The sequence below is a fragment of the Ovis canadensis genome, chromosome 11 (genome assembly GCF_042477335.2).
Source record: "Ovis canadensis isolate MfBH-ARS-UI-01 breed Bighorn chromosome 11, ARS-UI_OviCan_v2, whole genome shotgun sequence".
Lineage (NCBI taxonomy): Eukaryota > Metazoa > Chordata > Mammalia > Artiodactyla > Bovidae > Ovis > Ovis canadensis.
In genome coordinates this window covers 33,533,497-33,551,463 of record NC_091255.1, presented here as the reverse complement: position 1 = coordinate 33,551,463, position 17,967 = coordinate 33,533,497, and the positions used below count along the sequence as shown (strand labels likewise).

Sequence of the window (17,967 nt, the reverse complement as noted above, 5' to 3'; positions counted from 1 at the left end):
CCTGGCCCTTTGATCTGGGCAAGCACCAACACCTGGCTGGCGCCCTCCACCTGGCTCTGACCTTATCAGTGCTTGGGGAAGAGACAGGTGCCTGGGCCCAGGCCAATTAGATGATTTGCCTGATAGCCCACTGAGTCACGTTCTGGTCCAGCCCACCTGGCTTCTTGGCCAGAAGGGCAAGGACACTCTGGGGAGCCCTCCCAGCTGGTGCCCAGGGTGGGGGGTGGGATGAGGACCACAGGCCGAAAACTAGAGGGTCTTGGAGAGTACTGGAAATGCTCAGCATGGCCCAGAGTCACTCACCCCAATAATGTTGAAATGCCAGACACTCTGACGCCTGGGACAAGCCTCACCAATCCAGTGAGTGTCTGTGTCCCCTCCCAAGCCAAGAGGACCCCATACGCAGAAGTTCCAATGCCAGGCCTGCTACTCTCTCACCATGAGACCTTAAGCAAGTCACTTCCCCTCTCTTGACCTCTATGCTTCCATCCTGAAAGTGAAGCCGACCAAAGGGAGCTTGGCAGAGGACGAATCAAAGAAGATGCTGTGGATGGTCTGTCCACCTCCAGCCAGGTGACCAGGGATAAGTAGGGGCTGCCGTGACTTCTCTCTTAACCAAGAAAGGCACAGCCCAGGGCATAACTGTGGCAAAGCCACGACCTTGCAGCCCTCCCACCCTCTCCCTGGGTGGATGCCCTGGCCCTGACCTCCATCAATGGGGGGTTGAATGGAGGAGGCGGGAGCGGGGGAAGATCAGTCAGCAACCTGGAAGGGGATGAGGCTTGGGCTGAGTCCCTAGTGACTCAGGGGCTCTGGAGGGAGGAGGATGGGCAACGAGGCTCCCTCCTGCCCTTCCCTCACCAGCTTGGCAGCCTGCTCCCTCCCACACTCCCATTGGGCTTGACCTCAGTCTCCCCCGTCTCCCAGGCTCTAAGTGCTGGTCAGTGCATTGCCCGGAGCCCAAGAGGCTAGAGGAACCTGTCCCAGGCTCCAGGACAGGATGACTTGCTCTGACCCAGCCAAAGGAGGCCAAGCAAGGGCAGGGAGGGGGCAAAGAGCCCACAGAGGGGCTTGGGAGGTGATATCTGCAGAGGCAGGGGGCATCTGGATGCCCTTAGGAGAAGCTGGGCCCCACAGACTTGCCCCAGTCCCAGCTCTGTCCATTCTCACCTATTAGGACTGAACCCTGGAGCTATTCATCTGCCTTTTCTCTAAACCCAGAAGACCCCACCTGGGAAGTGAGAAACGGAGCCTGGCTGAGTGGCTATGGCTCAAGGAGGCCTGGCACTGGGCATGCTGGAATGCCACCCAGACAGGTCAGGCAGGTTCCTGGATGGAGCCAGCTTGCTCCACCCCTGCCTCCCCAGAAAGCCCGGGAGGGGACGGGGTTCCCAGACTGGAATGCAGACCACAGACCTTCTCCCCCACATCTAACTGGGCCTCACAGCCCGAAGAAACCAGGGCCAAGGGAACCGGCCACACAGCTAGGTCAGGGCCGGGTCAGGACAAGCCCTAGGATGTAACAGGAGGGGCAGAGAGGCTGGAATAACTGCATAATCACCTGCCAGGCTGCCCTGGCCCAGGGAGGATGGGCCCTTCCTCCCCATCAGTCCCAAGGCCAGGATCCCAGGCGAGAGGGGCAGAGAACCTCAGACCCAGGTCTCGTCTGGGACCCAGGTTTCTCAGGCTTCTGCCCTAGGTCTGCAAATTGCTCCGAGGCTGACCAGCTAGAATTTCCTGCTTTGGCATCTGAGAGGTGATTCCCAGGTGCCTACATTCTTACCCACAGCCCTGAGGGCAGGTGCTGTTTGTTTTACAAGAATAGAAGCAGAGGCTGGGAGAAGTGGTGCCTTATGTGAGTGACAAGGTGGGATGTTGGACACGAAGCTCACGTTCTTTTCAGCAAGTCAGGACCGCGGAAGAGATAGGCAGGGAATCCCCTCCAGGTAGAAAGCCAGGTGGGGGGACCAGGATGGGAGACGAGCCTCACCTGACTGCAGCAAACCGGCGCCGCGGTCCTTGACCCCAAAGTGTTGCTGGATATCCAGAAGAACACCTGGGAGGAGAAGACAGAGGGTGATTATTGGAGACGCCTGAGCCCAGGGCACCCACACCTCTCTGCCCCAGCCAGGTGACCCTCAGCCTCTGCCCAGTCCTCTTTCCGCCCCTCCGGGCCCAGCCTGGCCCCAACTAGAGAACTCCACCCTGCCCAGTTTAGCCAGGCCACTGGGAGCCATGGAGGCCAAGCGTCCATTCTGCGGTGTTTAACCCTGCATTCAGCCAGTGTGGGGTCTGAGGAGCAGACAAGCGAGGCGCCTCCATGATCACTCAGCCCACCTAGGGCAGCCAAGCCTCCTACTGCCAGCCTGGGCCTCTTGCCCACCTGCAGCCCAGCCCCAGACTAGGTGCTGGAACCCCAGAGGTGGACCTTGCCCTCAGGGGAGACCCCGAAGCCCACACCCCAGAGAGTGGACAGGCAGCCTCTGAAAGCTGCAGGGAAAGCCCTCTGACCAAGGAGAGGGTGGTGAGAGCACACAGGCAATGCTTATACTTGCTCACCTGCCCATGTGCACAAACATGTCCCCCCAGCTGTCCTCGGGAGTATAATAGGACCCCCAATTTTCCAATGAGGAGCCAAGATGCAGAGGGAACCAGGCAGGGCTCCGGGCCTGCTTTCTTGGGGAAATGGGAGCCCTTGAGGCCATGTCTGCCCTTCACCCAACTTCCAGCCACCTCTGCACTCCCACTAGGAGCATCAACGGGGTTGATAACTAGAACAATTAGAAACGATTGACAGCTGTGGATGGACAGGGCCTTGGATGTATGGAGGCCAGCAACGTCCTGGCCCCCTCTGACCTCACCTAGCCCTCTACCAGGGCTCCTGGGTAAGCACAATCCTCCGCCCCGACAGGCCCCAGGGCCTCTGCCTCAGCTTATCTCAGGACAACAGGAGGCCGGACCACAGGCCAGAGCCCCCTAACCACTGCACATCTGCACTGGGAAGGAAGAGGGGAGACAGGGCCTCTCTCTGGAGCTCCCCACTCAGGGGACAGAGGAAGGGACCAGAGCCTGCCTTCCGGGAACTCCTAGAACAATTCAACATGATGACGCTGATGCCAGCATCTAAAATGATGGTGGTTCATACTGTTGTTTTGTTGTTGTTTAGTCGCTCAGTTCTGTCCGACACTGCGACCCCATAGACTGTAGCCCACCTACAGGCTCCTCTGTCCATGGGATTCTCCAGGCAAGAAAACTGGAGTGGGTTTCCATTTCCTTCTCCAGTGGTTCCTATTACTGAGCATTAAGTGCTTTATCAATTTAGCCCTCCCACAACCCTGGATGGTTGGTACTATCATCCCACTGGATAGAGGAGGAAACAGAGGCACAGAAGGCTAAGCCACAAGTTCAAAGTCACAGGGAAATGGTTGAAAGTGGAATCTCCAAACACAGAATGAAGGTCCCGTCCAGTGGCCGGTGCTGCAGAAGATGCCACCGTCCCCCCGACCCAAAACCCAGGGCTGGGATGCCCAGCGATTTCCTGTTCTAGCAGCCTGTCAGTCAAGAGCAGCTGGGCTCCTCCTTGTTAATACCCAGAGAGGATTCACCATAATTACCCATAATGAAGAGGCTGTGTGAGACCCAGCTAACGACTTAATAACCGGGGCGGGCTGCGACTTTACCTCGAAGGCGGAAACCAGGGGCCAATCCTGGGTCTGTGGATGGCAGAGCCATCAAGTGGGACCTCCGAGGTGCCCCTAACTCAGACTCAGAGGGCTCAAGTTCCATCAGAGGCTATGGGTGGCATGGCTGAGTTTGGGGAGCCACCCACACTCACTTCTCCACCTCACAGCCCATTCCCAGTCCCGAGCCCGGGCCTGTAGCTTTTTGATCTGATCACAGCCCTCTCTCACATAATCACCATCACTGGTGCCTCCCCTGGCTTCATCAGGCCATGGGGCTGTAGCTTCAGCCCTGCCAACATCGCCCTCCAGCCTCACTTCTCAGGGCATCAACCCCTACCCCCTTGCTCTAGCCACCCCAATCTACCTATGGCCCCCCTAACTAAACCTGCTGCCTCTTCTTACCCTGGTGCAATTTTGTTGACTGAATTAATTCTTGCCATTCCTTCAAAACTAGTTTAGATGCCTCCTCTTCTGGGAAGTCTCCCTTGATTTCTCCCCCTCCCAAAAGGGGGAAAGTGCGTGGCCCCCACTCTCCCAAGTCCATTCTTGTTTTAGCGCTTGTCACACTAGGATCAACTTATTCTACAGAGAAGACACAGGGACATGGATATGAACTCCTTGGACCCCCTGTGGCCAGGAGCAAAAAGGCCCTAGTTGCTGGTTCCTGCTGAGTTCCAGGCACTGTGTACGATTCTACAAGGGGTATTTCTAGCCCTCCTACCCATGATGATCCAGGGTTATCATCCCCAGCTTACATATGAGGAAACCGAGGCGCCGGGAAATCACATAGCTTGTCAGACAGCACACCTTGTCAGGGGCAAGGTCTGAAACCAGGTCTATTACCAAAAGCCCAAGCTCATTCTTTTGTCCCATGGCTTCTGCATGGTTCGCTCTTGCCCAGCCCCCTCCCCAGCCCAGGGCTGGGCACGCAGCCAACCCCCAGGACTGTCTGTTGGGGAGAAGCTCAGACAGATGGACAGGTGCCTGCCTCCCCGCCACCCCCGCACCAAATGGACCATGAGCCCCTTGAGAGCTGGGACCATAGCAAGTCATGTCTAGAACCCAGGACAGAGACTGTCACAATCTAGGCACTGGGAAAACCGAAGGATGGGGAGAACCAAGAGACAGTAGGAGAAGAAGAAGGGGATATATATGACTGATGTACAGCGGAAACCAACACAACACCGTGAAGCAATTTTCTTCCAATTAAAAATTTTTTAAAAAGAGAGAGATGGTAGGAGGGTACCACTCCCTCAGGGTCCTGTACTGGGTCCCCACCCACAGCCCAGAGGAAGGCATGGTTCTGCAGTAACCCCAGGCCCACTTTCTGGTAGGGAGCCCATATCAAACTGGTCACAATGAAGGCAGCACGTGTCCACAGCAAATCTAAACACTCTTGGACTTCCCTAGTGGTCTAGTGGTTGGGAGTCTGCCTGCCAATGCAGGGGACATGGGTTCGATCCCTGGTCTGGGAAGAGTCCACAAACCTCAGAGCAACTAAGCCTGTGCACCACATCTACTGAGCCCATATGCCACAAGTACTGAAGCCCTTGCACCTGAGAGCTCTGCTGCAAGAGAAGCCACTGCAATGAGAAGTCCGTGCACGACAACTAGAGAGTAGGCCCCACTCACGGCAACTAGAGAAAGCCCTCACGCAGCAATGAAGACCTAGCACAGCCCTAAACAAACAAGATTATTTTAAGAAACAAAACATTCTTGCTTCCTCCCCAAGGCACATCCCAGCCATCTGACTGGATGCACTCCCCTACCCATGACTTTAAGGCCCAGCATTTGCCTCCACTTCCAGGAAGGCTTCCTTGACTTCCTCCACTGCAGAGTGCTTCATAAGGGGGAGGAATATTTCACCACATCCAGATGGGCATCCAGGGCCCCCGGGAACTCCTGAGCAGTCTAGACCCCAAGGCATAGGAAGCTTTGAATGCCCCTGTCCCAGCAGCCCCCTGCAATCCAGCCTTGGACCCAAGGCGTGAATTCCAGGCAGAAAGTCAGAGAAACCGCCCCAGGGAACAGGGCCTCGGGCGGGCTGTAAGACTTCAGGTCAGGCCCTGCCCAAGACTTTCTGGGTTGTTTTCCCTCTTCCAGGCCTGCAAAGGGCCACTGCCGCAGGCGGGTGAGATCCTACTGGCTGCTGGCACGGGAAGCGTGTGTCACAGCAGCCCGGACGGTCGTCTCAGATTTTCCTCTGGGCTCCAGGCTGGCTTGGACCCACACAACCCCCCTCCCTTCTTCACCGCAGCCTTATTTTTAGCCTCCTTCCTGGAGGCTGAGGTTTAGTGGGTCACAGGACGGGCCTCACGCCCAGGAGCAGCCTCCTACAGCTCAGACCCAGCCCATTCCACCAGCCCAGGGTGTGCAAGGTGGGGCTTCCATCCCACACGCAGCTCCCCCCACCCATGGCCACAGCTCCTGATCCAGGCTTCTCCAGGCAGTCACCCCAAATCCACAGCCACGACTGTCCTCTGTCCACAGGGTCCTTGTCCCTGAGCCAAGAAAACACATTCTGGAGAAGCAGGAGCACCTGAATTTCTTACCCATTGACCCTAATTACACCTCTCAAGCCTCCAAGGGGCTCGCCTCTTGTGCAAGGCCAGCTGCCCATTCTGCCTCCTGGGAGCTGGCCCTGGGTTAGCCACTGGCTTGCCTTGGGTTGTCAGCACCTCCCTCACTCCTGCCTCCTGCAGAGTCCACAAACACACTCACCTCTCGCTGATCCTGGTGGTAAAACCAGTCCTGCCTCATCCCCACTACCAGCGGGTCTTTTTCTCTCCCTCCTTCACAGGGTGCCTCAGATGGTAAACAATCTATCTGCCTGCAATGCAGAATACCGAGGTTCAATCCCTGGGTGGGGAAGATACCCTGGAGAAAGGAACGGCTATCCACTCTAGTATCCTTGCCTGCAGAATTCTATGGACAGAGGTGTCTGGTGGGCTACAGTTCATGGGGTCGCAAAGAGTTGGACACAACTGAGCGACTAACACTTCACAGATGAAGTTCTTTTTTTCTTTTTTTTTTAGTTCCCCAACCAGGGACTGAACTCAGGCCACATCAGTGAAAGTGCTGAGTCCTAACCTCTAGACTGCCAGGGAATTTCCATAGCTAAAGTTCTTAGAAGAATTTTCATCCCTCCCAACTCAATGTCCTCACTTCCATCCTCGGTTGAAGCCAACCACCTCCTGGTGGCTCAGTCCCACAGGGTTTCTCATCCCTCAGCATCACAGTCACCTTGACCCCAACTCCACGACTCCACCACCTGGTCCACTCCCCAGGCCAGACACTGGGAGTCGGCCATGACACCCCCTCACCTCCCATGAATGGGTCCCAAGGATTCTCTCTCTTCGTCTCCAACCGATCTCCTCCCTGGATTCCCTGCCTCTAGCCTCTCCCATCCACCCAGCACCCCTCAGGCAGCCTGATCACACAAGCACTTATCAGCTTCTTATTAAGTCCTGGGCCAGGGTTTCAGAGATCACAGTCTCTGGGCTCAAGGAGCGAAGGCTGTGGCCCAGCAGTTTCAGCTCTGGCTGGGGCTCAGAGTCATCTAAGTTGTTGTTGGTCAGTTGCTCAGTCGTGTCCAACTCCTCACAATTCCATGGACTGCAGCACACCAGGCTTCCCTGTCCTTCACTATCTCCTGGAGACCTAGGGGTCTTCAAAATACACGGCCCAGGACCCTTGTGCATAATACCACTGCTGATGACAACAGTAATATGGGTGTTAATGTGCACTGAGGGCTCACTACATGCCAGACACTGTTCTGAGAGTGGAAGCAAATTATTAGCTCATTGAGCGTGGCTGCCACACTAGCGTTTAGTGGCTTTGCATTACCACCCAAATTCAGCCCAGACTTCGTCTCACATTTGAGGCCTCCATGCTCCAGATCTGCACAATCACCCTGTCTAGAAGCGAAAGCCAGGAATCTATTAACACACTGTCCAGCTAACTGGAAACCACTGGCCTGGGTGGTCTGAACCCCTGTGGCTTGCACATCATGGTCCACAGGCCTCCAAAGCCTTGACACAGCCATGCCCTCTTCCTGGGCTATTCATCTCCACCTGTTAATCTCCACCTCATCCAGGGCCCAGATCCAAGCTCATGTCTACCAAGGTTCTTCCACACCCCAGCTCCTTCCTTTGGGGCTCTGAGTGAAGAGATGCCTGTAACCTTGAGGTACCCCCAGAGCTGGATGACTCATCCATCTGGCTGGTCACAGATATTCACAGTGACTTCTCATCACTGCTGGCCCCTCAATCACCCCCAGAGGAGCCAGGTCCAGAACCCAACCTGCTGACATCACTGAGTCCTCCAAAAGGCTGCGGTGTAAGGAAATCCACACCGACATCAGGAGCCCCCAGTTCAGACCAGCCTCAGATGCAAGGTTGGGACGTGATCCCAAGGTCTCTTTCTGCCTCGTCATCCAGTGCAGTCCCCCTTGCCTGTCTCAGAGTAGCAGGCAGCATAGCTGAATTCCTAGGCACATGGGCTCGGGGTTCAAATCCTGACTTCTCCACCTTCCCTGCTATGTGATCTCAGGCAAGTAATTTAACTTCTCTGTGCCAGTTTCCTCCTCTGTAAAAATGATTATTTTTTTAAATTAATTTTTATTACAGTATACTTGATTTACAATATTGTGTTAGTTCTAAGTGATACCAAAGTGAATCAGTTATATATATATATATATACATATATATACATATACATATACCTCCATTCATTTTTAGATTATTTTCCCATATAGGTCATTATAGAGTATTGAATAGAGTCTTCTGTGCTATACAGTAGGTTCTTTTTAGTTACCTACTTTATATATACTAAAATCCCATGGACAGAGGAGCCTGGTAGGCTGCAGTCCACCGGGTCACACAGAGTCGGACAGGACTGAAACAACTTAGCAGCAGCAGCAGCAGAGTATAGAAGGCAGTGGCACCCCACTCCAGTACTCTTGCCTGGAAAATCCCATGGACGGAGGAGCCTGGAAGGCTGCAGTCCATGGGGTCGCTGAGGGTTGGACATGACTGTGCGACTTCACTTTCACTTTTCACTTTCATGCACTGGAGAAGAAAATGGCAACCCACTCCAGTGTTCTTGCCTGGAGAATCCCAGGGACGGGGGAGCCTGGTGGGCTGCTGTCTATGGGGTCGCACAGAGTCGGACACGACTGAAGTGACTTAGCAGCAGCAGCAGCAGAATATACATGTCAATCCCAATCTCCAAATTTTTCCCTCCCCTTGCCTTTCCCCCTTGGTAACAAACCATAAGTTTGTTTTCTATATCTGTAACTCTATTTTGTAAATAAGTTCATTTGTACCATTTTTTTTAGATTCCACATATAAGTGAATCATATGATAGTTGTCTTTCTCTGTCTGATGCATTTCACTCAGCATAACAATCTTTAGGCCCATCCATGTCGCTGCAAATGGTATTGTTTTGTTCTTTTCTGTGGCTGAGTAATATTCATATATATATGTATATCTATATACCATAACAAGAATAAATTTTAACATCTGCTTTATATAGTTGTTGTGAAGTTTAAATGGGTTAATCCTGTAAAATGCTTGGAAGGGTGCCTGGCACATAGTAGGTAGTCAATAAGTGTTATAAACCTTATAAACCTGATCATAGATCATTAACTCATGGGGCAAGAGCCCCGCCCTGTGATCAGTTTCTGGAGAATGGGAACCCCCACCTCAGTGTTCTTTTCTCCAAAATGGGGGCAGATGGCGGGTGCTGCTTGCCATTGGCTGGTCCCTCTCAGAGGGACCCTGGTCCCCTTTGGAAGCCTCACACCTGGCTCAGTCTGGAAGTCTCACCCCTGCTACCATACTGGGCCGTAGCTCCCGCCCCGGTAATTACAGGGGCCTGAGGGCCTGGCTCTGCTGACCTGGCTCTGAATGGCTCAGGCTAAGAAACCACAGCCTGGCCCCACCAGCACCCACCCCCTCCTTCCTGAGCCGAAAGGGACTGACCAAGGCAGTTCCTCAGCCAGGGACCCGGGCTGTCAAGCACACTCACTTCTACCTGCGCCAGAGTGTCCACAGGGCAAGATCCACCCCCAATCCCCCAGGGACAAGCTGAGTGACCTCCGGGAGCATCTGGCCTCTATTCTGGGGCCCAGGTTGCCCATCTGAGAGTGACCCAGAATCCCTAGACATCCCTGCTGTGTCCATCCTAAATCTTAACCGAGTTTGTTCTATATACACCCTCCCTCCTACCCCCCACGTCTGCCTACAAATCTGGATCATCAATGTCAGGACAGCCTAGTGGTCATCTCTGCAGGGACCGTGAGGATAGGACCCCAGCCCCACAGTCTCAGCCTCTCCCTAGAAGACCTAGACTCCATACGTGGCCCCTTAAAGAGCACCCATGGCACCCCTCTCTACCCAGAGCCCTGCCTGCAGACCCTGCCAGCCTGAGGAGAGCAGAGAGCCTTGCCCAGCACCCCACCCCATCCCCTACTCCCCACCAAGCCTCTCTGCCCAGAGTGGGCGGGGACAGGCAGCTGGGCCTCTGGCCTGTGGTTCTGGTCTATCATTTGGGGCCGGCTTTCCTGGAACTGGACTCAGCCGTAGCAATTTGGGGGCTTTGCAGGGCCACTCCTTTCCCATCTCAGCCTCTCCGGCCCTGTTCTGGCTCAAGGCCTCCCGAGACCACCGGGGTCGGGGACAAGGTGCCCACACCTTGTCGTGACCCGTGCAGGGTGTGGCCGGTGTGGACACAGACCCAGGATGAGGCCAAGAAGGTATGGGGGGAGCGAGGGTGGGGAGAGATAAGAGACCTCGGACTGGCGTGGCTCAAGCCCACGAACCCTCAGCCATCTCCCTGTATGCTGTGCGAGCGGGCTCAGGTTGACCGGCGACACCCACTCCCACTTCTCAGATGGGAAACTGAGATTCAGAAGATGAAGGAAACAGACCACAGAAGACCAAGCGGGAGGTAGGCTGAGCTGGCCTCCAAGCTCCCCCATCTGGCCTGTGCTCCCCATTTCACCCCCAAAAACACCAGAAAAGAGGCTGCAGCCAGCCCCCTCTCAACATCCACACCAGCCACTCTCACCTGGGTGCTCCAAACAGTGAGTGACTAAGTAACAACATCCCACCCCAGGCACAGCCCTCTACAGTTTACAAAGCATAACTGTGCTCCTTGCAGTCAGAGACCCCATTTGGCAAGTCCATGCTGGGCAGGGAAGGGATCATGAAGATTCCATGACGGAGGGGTGGGGGAGAGAAGACCCCAGCAAGGTCACCATGGAGGCAGAGAACTGAGGGCAAGGCAGGAGATGGGGCCCGCACCGCTAACCTCCAAACTGGCTAGTGCATCATTCTTGCTTCTTTCTCACTCTAAAAGAAATGCTTCTGCCCTCAGCCACATCTTCACCTAGGGCTCCTTCCACCAACCCCTCAACCACCAAGAGAGGGCCAGGACCAGCGTCCTGCTTCATCCCACCTGGCAGTGTGACCTGGGACCAGCCCTTCACCTCCAGTGCCCCACCTGCAGAAGAGGCAGGACCACCCCAGTGCCCTCCTGCATGTACAGGAGCCATTCTGCCCAGCACGGAGCCAGGGAGCCCATTGTCAGGTCTGCGGGCGGGGCAGACAGGGACCACACTGACCACTGCCCCCACTTCCTTCCTGGAGACACGAGGCTTGTAGCTCATTGTGAGCCCTGGTCAGCACAAAAGGGCAGCACCGGCCACCACAAGAGAAGCCCCAGCCTTGGCCACAGGGGCCTATCCTGGTCCAGGGTCATCCAAACCTACCAGTGCCCCTTCAACCCAGAAGGATGGGCTTTGGGGTCAGGCCAGGCTCGGGCAACTCAATTCTGCCACATAGTCGGCCAACAAGCGCCAAGCCTATGCCCATCCCTCACATGTACTGGGGTCACAGAGGTGACCAGGCTCAGCAATCCTTGAGGCTGGAGGGAAACAGCTAGCCTATAACAGGGGTAGGGGCCATGGTGGATGTGGGACAGAGTGGAGGGGACATAGGGAAGACTTCCAGGAAGGAGGGCAGAGGCACCACTGAGGCCCATAAGCAAAAACTACGTTTGGCCCCTGCAGCAACAGGGAAACAGACCTGGCTATCTTGGGAAAGGGAGATATAGGCAGAGCTGAAGTCTAGCAGGCGAGAGTCCCTGAGACCAAGTCATGCGCCCCATACTACCCTTGGGAGCAAGACCCTGAGCACAGAAAAAGAGGAACAAAATCTTCAACTGTGGATTCAAGGCTCAGAGAGGGTCAGGATCTGCCTCATGTCACACAGCAACTCTGACAAAGCCAGGAGCAGCCCAGGAGATCGTCAGGGCCCATGGGGAGCCCAGCACCACGGGCCTGGGGATCAAGACAGTGTCTTCTTTGCCTCCTGTGCTCTCAACCCCCATCCACCCTCAGGATTTCAGGTCCCCACACCCAGGGCTTCCCTGGTGGCCCAGACGGTAAAGTGCCTGCCTGCAATGCAGGAGACTTGTGTTCAATCCCTGGGTCGGGAAGATCCCCTGGAGAAGGAAATGGCAACCCACTCCTGTACTCTTGCCTGGAAAATTCCATGGACAGAGGAGCCTGGTAGACTACAGTCCATGGGATCGCAAAGGGTCGAACATGACCGAGCAACTTCACTTCACACCCAGGCAGAAACAAAAGCCACTTCCTGTCAGGGAAGGGACACGAAACTCCTCTCTGAGCAGCTCTGGCCCTGCAACCTCCCTCTCAGCCCAGGCTATACTCTGCAGCCTTCCTGCCCCATTCACAAAGGGGAAACAAAGGCACAGGCTGGGCCGGTCACTGGCCCTGAGTTCCAAACCAAGGTAGTAAGTTTCAAGGCACTTCTCGGACAGGACAATGGCACAAAGGAGGTGCCAACAGATCCAACCGGAAGGTGCCTAAGGAGGAAAAAGGAGCTTGAAAATGGGCTGCTAGTGGTTAGTCACTGGGGTGCTGGCATTCCAGGCCGGCCCAGCAGTGCACCTGGACACTGACCTATTAGACAGCCATTCTGGAATGTGACCCTGGGACACCCCACCCTGCAGACCTGACGTAGTGCTGACTTGGTGGTGACCAAGGCAGGGCCCACTCAAGGGGTCAAACAAAGCCACCTGAGGGGGCAGGGCGGGAGTGGCATTGATAATCCTTATCCACAGAGATAGCCACGGAGCATGGGGGCTGACCTGGCTTCTACACACTCAGGTGACACTGCAGAAGGCCTGGAGCCTCCGTTCCCCTAAGTGTTAGCTCTGGATAGATTCAACCAAGCAGACAAAAAGAAAAAGAAAAAGAGCCAAGAGCCCATGCTTGGCGGCCCTTCCTGCACCAGCTCAGGTGTTTGGGGAAGCCCCCAGTCCCTGCCAGGCCTGCATTCCAGGCTGGGTCCCTGTACTCCTCTCTCCTTCTGGGTTTGTGTTAGTGAGCAGTTGCCATGGATACCAGTCTCAGCTTCTTTGGCAGAAAAGACTCCCCCAGGGCAGGGCTCTGCCTCTCCTCCTTACCAGCCCCTGCTCCACCCGATTTCAAGTGCCTGGTCTGCCAAGGGGCTGGATCAAAGGGAAGGAAACTGGGTCTCAGGAAGGGAACAGGTGCCCCCAGAGAAGTTAGGGGAGAATCTCAGCTCTCAAATAGTCATTCAGCAACCATGAACAGGGCCATGCCAACTCCTTCTTGCTGGGCCTGGTTCCAGGGAAAGAATGCTGCCTCCTACACCCTCAGCTCTGCTTCTCTTCTACAGATGGAAGAATGGAAGCCCAGGGGCACAGGCTTCTCAGGCACCATGGTGCTGCGCTGGTAAGGTGAGACTCAGGACCCTTAAATGAGAGGCTCCACCCCTTCTCCTGACCTGGCAGCCACAGGTGGGCTCAGAATGGAGAGTGAGTGGCTGCCAGGCTGACAGGGGCCTTGGGAGTGGGAGCCGTGTGCCCTAGGGGAGCTCAAACTGCTGCTGTTAAACTAAGCTGAAATTCATCTGCCCAGAGGGCTTCCGATCTGGCCAGCAGAATCTCCAGTTTTCCAGGTCAGAAGCAGGGGGACATGCTCTGTCCTGCCCTGGAGAGAAGACCACACTGGAGGGTTCTGATCCTGCTCCGCCCTACCATGTGACCTTGGATAAATGCCAGCTCTCTCCCAGCATCTGCGTCCCCATCCACCCAGGGAGGTGGAAAGCAGGGTTAAGAGGTGGTTTCTGGGCTATTTCAGTTCCATCCAGCTGAAGCAATGCTCAGTAAGAAAAGCCAGAGTGGGAGCCTGGCCCTTCTCACCTGCTTCTGAGGCCTGCTGCCCTCAGGGGGTTCTCATGGGGAGGAGGAGAAAGAGAAGCCGTAATTAGCTCGATCACCCTGTGGCGGTGGCGCTGGGAATGCTAGGATGGAGGCAGAACCTACCGGAGTTCCCAGGATGGAGAACAGCCCTGGTGAAGAAGTGGGGGGGGGGGAGGGATTTGCCAAGGAATCCTAAAAGGAACTGTGAGAAAGCGAGAAATAGGAGGGCACAATGATCGGGCCACAGCTTGGGCAGAACAAGGAAAAGTGAAGATCTCCTAGGAGTCTGGCCTTGTCCCTGGCATGAGACATTCTCAGTTACACCAGAACCCTGGGAGGTAGAGGGGAGGAAGTAATCACCCGGAAGGCCCTGGCGACATCCTCAAGGTCACACAACTGGGAATTTGAAGAGCCTGGACATGAACTCTGGCATCAAAGACTCTAGACCTTCATTATCCATCGTGGTGGCCCCAAGCTACTATGACTATTAGGAACCTGAAATACAGCTAGTCTAAACTGACATGTGCTATAAATGCAAAATACACTGAGTTTTGAAACTCAGCATGAAAAGTAGGCAAACCATCCCATCAAGAGCTTCTATGTTGATGATGTTGGATACAGTGAGTGGAATAAAATGTTCATTCATTTCATCTATTCTTTTTACTTTTTAAAATGTGGCTCCTAGAACATGTTAAATTATATTCGTGGTTTGCCTTATATTTCTTTTGGACCAATGGTCTATACCATGAAAACAGAAATGCACAGGATGGATTGAAAGGAAGAGTGTGGGAACTCTCCCCATTTTTTTTTTTTTGATGGGGGAGCCAGGGCCAGATGGTGAGGTTCTCAGGGATCAGGTGAGTGCAAATATCCAAGATGACTGTCAGCATCGCCTCATCTGTCCCAGCTGGACAGTCAGCAACAGGTGGACTGAAGCCTGAGATGACCACTCCCCTGCAATCCCCCCAAACCGCCCCCTGCCTTCCAAGACACATCAAGCCATAGTAGTTGCCATAGAGACAATAAATCTTCCTGAAAACTGAACTTGGCAACAAGGGGGTGGTGGTAGGAGAATCGACAGTAAAGAGAGAGGGAGGGAGCCAGGCTTATCTGGAGAGGAAATCTGTGTGTGCTGTGTGCTGGGGGCGGGGTGGAGCAGGAGCTCCTGGCCCTCCCTGGCGGGACAGAAGGGGAATACACAGCTCAGGCAGTGTTTGCACAGAGCTTTCAGGACCTTCCTCCCTACTGCTCCACCCCCTGTTACCAATTTACCAAAAATTTCCTATCTTATTCTCCCATTCTGACTCTGGGACCCCCGTCGGGGTGGGGGCAGATAAGTTCCAGCCCTCCTTGATTCCACCCTCCCACCTCAGCCACTAAGCAGAGTTGGTTTCCCTAAGAATGTCAGAGTGTGGGTCGGTGGGGCCGGAGGTTGGGGAGGTGGTCTGGGGCCTGAAAAGACAAGTTGGTATGACAGAGCCAGAAGCAGGCCATTCATTGCCAGCTGAGAGGGTGGGAACCAAGTAGATAGATTTAGATAGAACGCCAGTTTTGTCGTGCCCTCTCTGAGCCATTGTGGACAAAGGCCTTGGTTGGCTCATCTGTGGACAGAAGTTGATGTTGCACTACCCGCAGGTCCGCCCCCCGCCCCCCACCCATGTTCTCTGACTTCTCCCCTCTTTTGGGTGGCACCTAAGCTCCCAGGTCCCAGACAGGATGGCACATGCATGAGATGGGCTGGTGTGCTTGGATGGTGCTGACTACTCCAGCTCACCAGACCAAAGTAAGAGTCCCCTGGGGACAGCTCGCCCCAGAAACTTGTGCCAGGGGTACCCCCTTGCAACTTCCCCCAGAGAGCAACAGAGAGATAAAATATTTTGAAAGTGGGAGTCGGGGAAAGCAGAAGCCTCTGCTCTCCCAGCAGAGTTCTCCCTTCCACTTGACACAAAACCCCATTCAACAGACAGGGAGACTGAGTCCCAGAAAGGGGGGCCCAGGTGGCGTCATGCTTAATGGTTTAGGCCAGGAAGTGCCCCTCCTCATGGGCACAAAGTTCTCTGTAGAGTCTGTCCAAAATTTCTCCCTTTTTTTTTTTTTTCATTTTTGTAGTTGCAGATTTTACTAAGCTGTGGTTCTGGGGCCAGCGGGCCAGGATGTCAGGGATTCAGTCACTAGTCTCCTATGGCAGACAGCCCCCACATGCAAGTCTGGCCCAAGTCCTTTTCTCTTAAGGCTGCACCATTCCACCCAGGAGCAGCTCAATTTAGGGAAAAGTCCCTGCTCACAGACCCCTGAGAACTGGGGGAGGGGAGCCAGCAGACTAGAATTTCCAGAAGGCTGTTTCATCCCGAGGGTCTGAGGATCAACCACCTCAGAACCGGGAAGAGACCTAAACACCAGCTAAGACCGGCCCAAGGTCACACAACCAAGCACAGAGGAGCAGATTCCCGGCGAGAACTCAGTCGTTCTATCGACCCCTACCCCCTCCCTGAAGAGGCTGGCTCGCGGAGACGCTCACAGAGGACTAGGCAGTCCCTCTCCTGCCCCAGTGGCCTGCGCCCTACCCCAGGCCCCAAGCGACGGAGAAGAGGGGAAGAGTCTTCAGGCCTCTAGCCAGGGCCAGCTGCAAACCGCATCCTGGGTCCCCAGGCGCCGCGGACCCGCCCCGCCCCTCCCTCCACTCCCCGCAGCCCCAAGCCTTTGTCAGCCACGCGCTCACACGCTCACACACACATCCGCGCCGCCCGCGAGCACACACTTGGTCTCCTCTGGCGCACACCCGCAAGGGGCGCGCGCACTCGCGGCACGCACGTAGGGGAGTGGAGGCGGCGGAGGAAGGAAGGAACTGACCGGCTACCGACGGACAGACAGCCTGGGCTGGGGGAAGGGGAGGAGAGGCCCAGGAATCTGAGGCTGGGGCGGGAGGGGTCGCGAAGGCCAGAAAGCAGAGAGACGCAAAGGAGACTCTCGGAGAAGAGGACAACGGATGGGACGTCAAGGGCTGGCGAGGATGCGCGGGCTACTCCAGGGGTGGGGACTCCCCCTACCCCTGGCCCGGGGGGTGCGGAGGCGGTCCCAGGATTGGACCAGTAGGTCTTGGGGGCATCACTTGCCCAGTGGTACCTGAGGCGAAGGCCTTTGGGACCCCACGAAAGGCTTGGATATAGGGGTCTGCCCCGGGGTACCTCCAGGCAGAGGGTCCTGGTTCTCGGACTGGGTGGGGCACTCGCTCACCTGCTACGGTGTACCTGTCCAGGTAGTTGAGCACGTTGCCCAAGCTGAGGATGGCGGCGGCTGCCCCCCGCCCGCGGCCCAAGCTGGCTGGTTTGGGCTGCTGCGCGCCCGGGCCCTTGACAGCCGCTGCGCAGCCGGGAGTGCTGGGGGTGCTGGGGGGTCCGGAAGGGGCCCGTCTCACGCTGCCCGACAGCGTCTGCACCTCATCGTCGGCGGTCGCGACTCCAGCGGCGCCCGCTGCCCCCGCCCCGCAGCAACCGCCACCGCCGGCCCCTCGCTGCGCCCCCCGGCGCCGGCGCCGCCGCTCCGCGTCCGCCTCCTCCTCCTCCGCGCCGCCCGCCGCCGCCGAGGCGCATTCCAGGCACATCATGCCGGCCGGGATCGGGGCGGCGGGGGGCGCGGGGGGCGCGGGGCCCAGCTTGGGCCCACTCAGTGCGTGTGTGCGCCGAGGAGCCGCCGCTGCACCATCCCGGCCGGGCCCCGTTGGCTCCTGCGCTCCGGCCCCGGCTGCAGCGCTGCCACCGTTTCAGCCCGATGCGCCGCGGTCGCCGCCGCCGCCGCTCTGACAGCTGCGGCCCGGCCCCGCCCACCAGGCCCTCGCCCAATCAGCCCCGGGCTCGGACCACAGCCCCGCCCCACACGTGCTGCCCCCGGGGGGTGGAGAGGGGGCAGGGCCGCAGAGCCCCTCCCGCCCGACTGGGGCGCAGTCACGCCGGAGCCGCGCGGCAGCCGAGGCTGGCAAGGACCCGGAGGGGGTTTGTGCGGAACCACGGAGCTAGGGGCCGCCTGCGGG

General features: G+C 56.4%; 1 protein-coding gene across 2 annotated transcripts in view; it reads right to left on the bottom strand.

The window, feature by feature from the left end:
* Positions 1-17,738, bottom strand: part of SPNS2 (SPNS lysolipid transporter 2, sphingosine-1-phosphate) — a 37,666-nt gene extending 19,928 nt beyond the window's left edge. For both annotated transcript variants that reach the window (XR_011247019.1, XM_069542775.1), the window contains exons 1-2: positions 17,175-17,738; positions 1,991-2,056 (exon numbers count right to left, since the gene is read on the bottom strand). Coding sequence is in view for 1 of the 2 variants with exons in the window: in XM_069542775.1 (XP_069398876.1) it covers positions 1,991-2,056; positions 17,175-17,544 (436 nt within the window). In the remaining variant the exon portion in view is untranslated. The remainder of the gene's footprint in view (positions 1-1,990; positions 2,057-17,174) is intronic.
* Between the last annotated feature and the right edge of the window lie 229 nt (positions 17,739-17,967).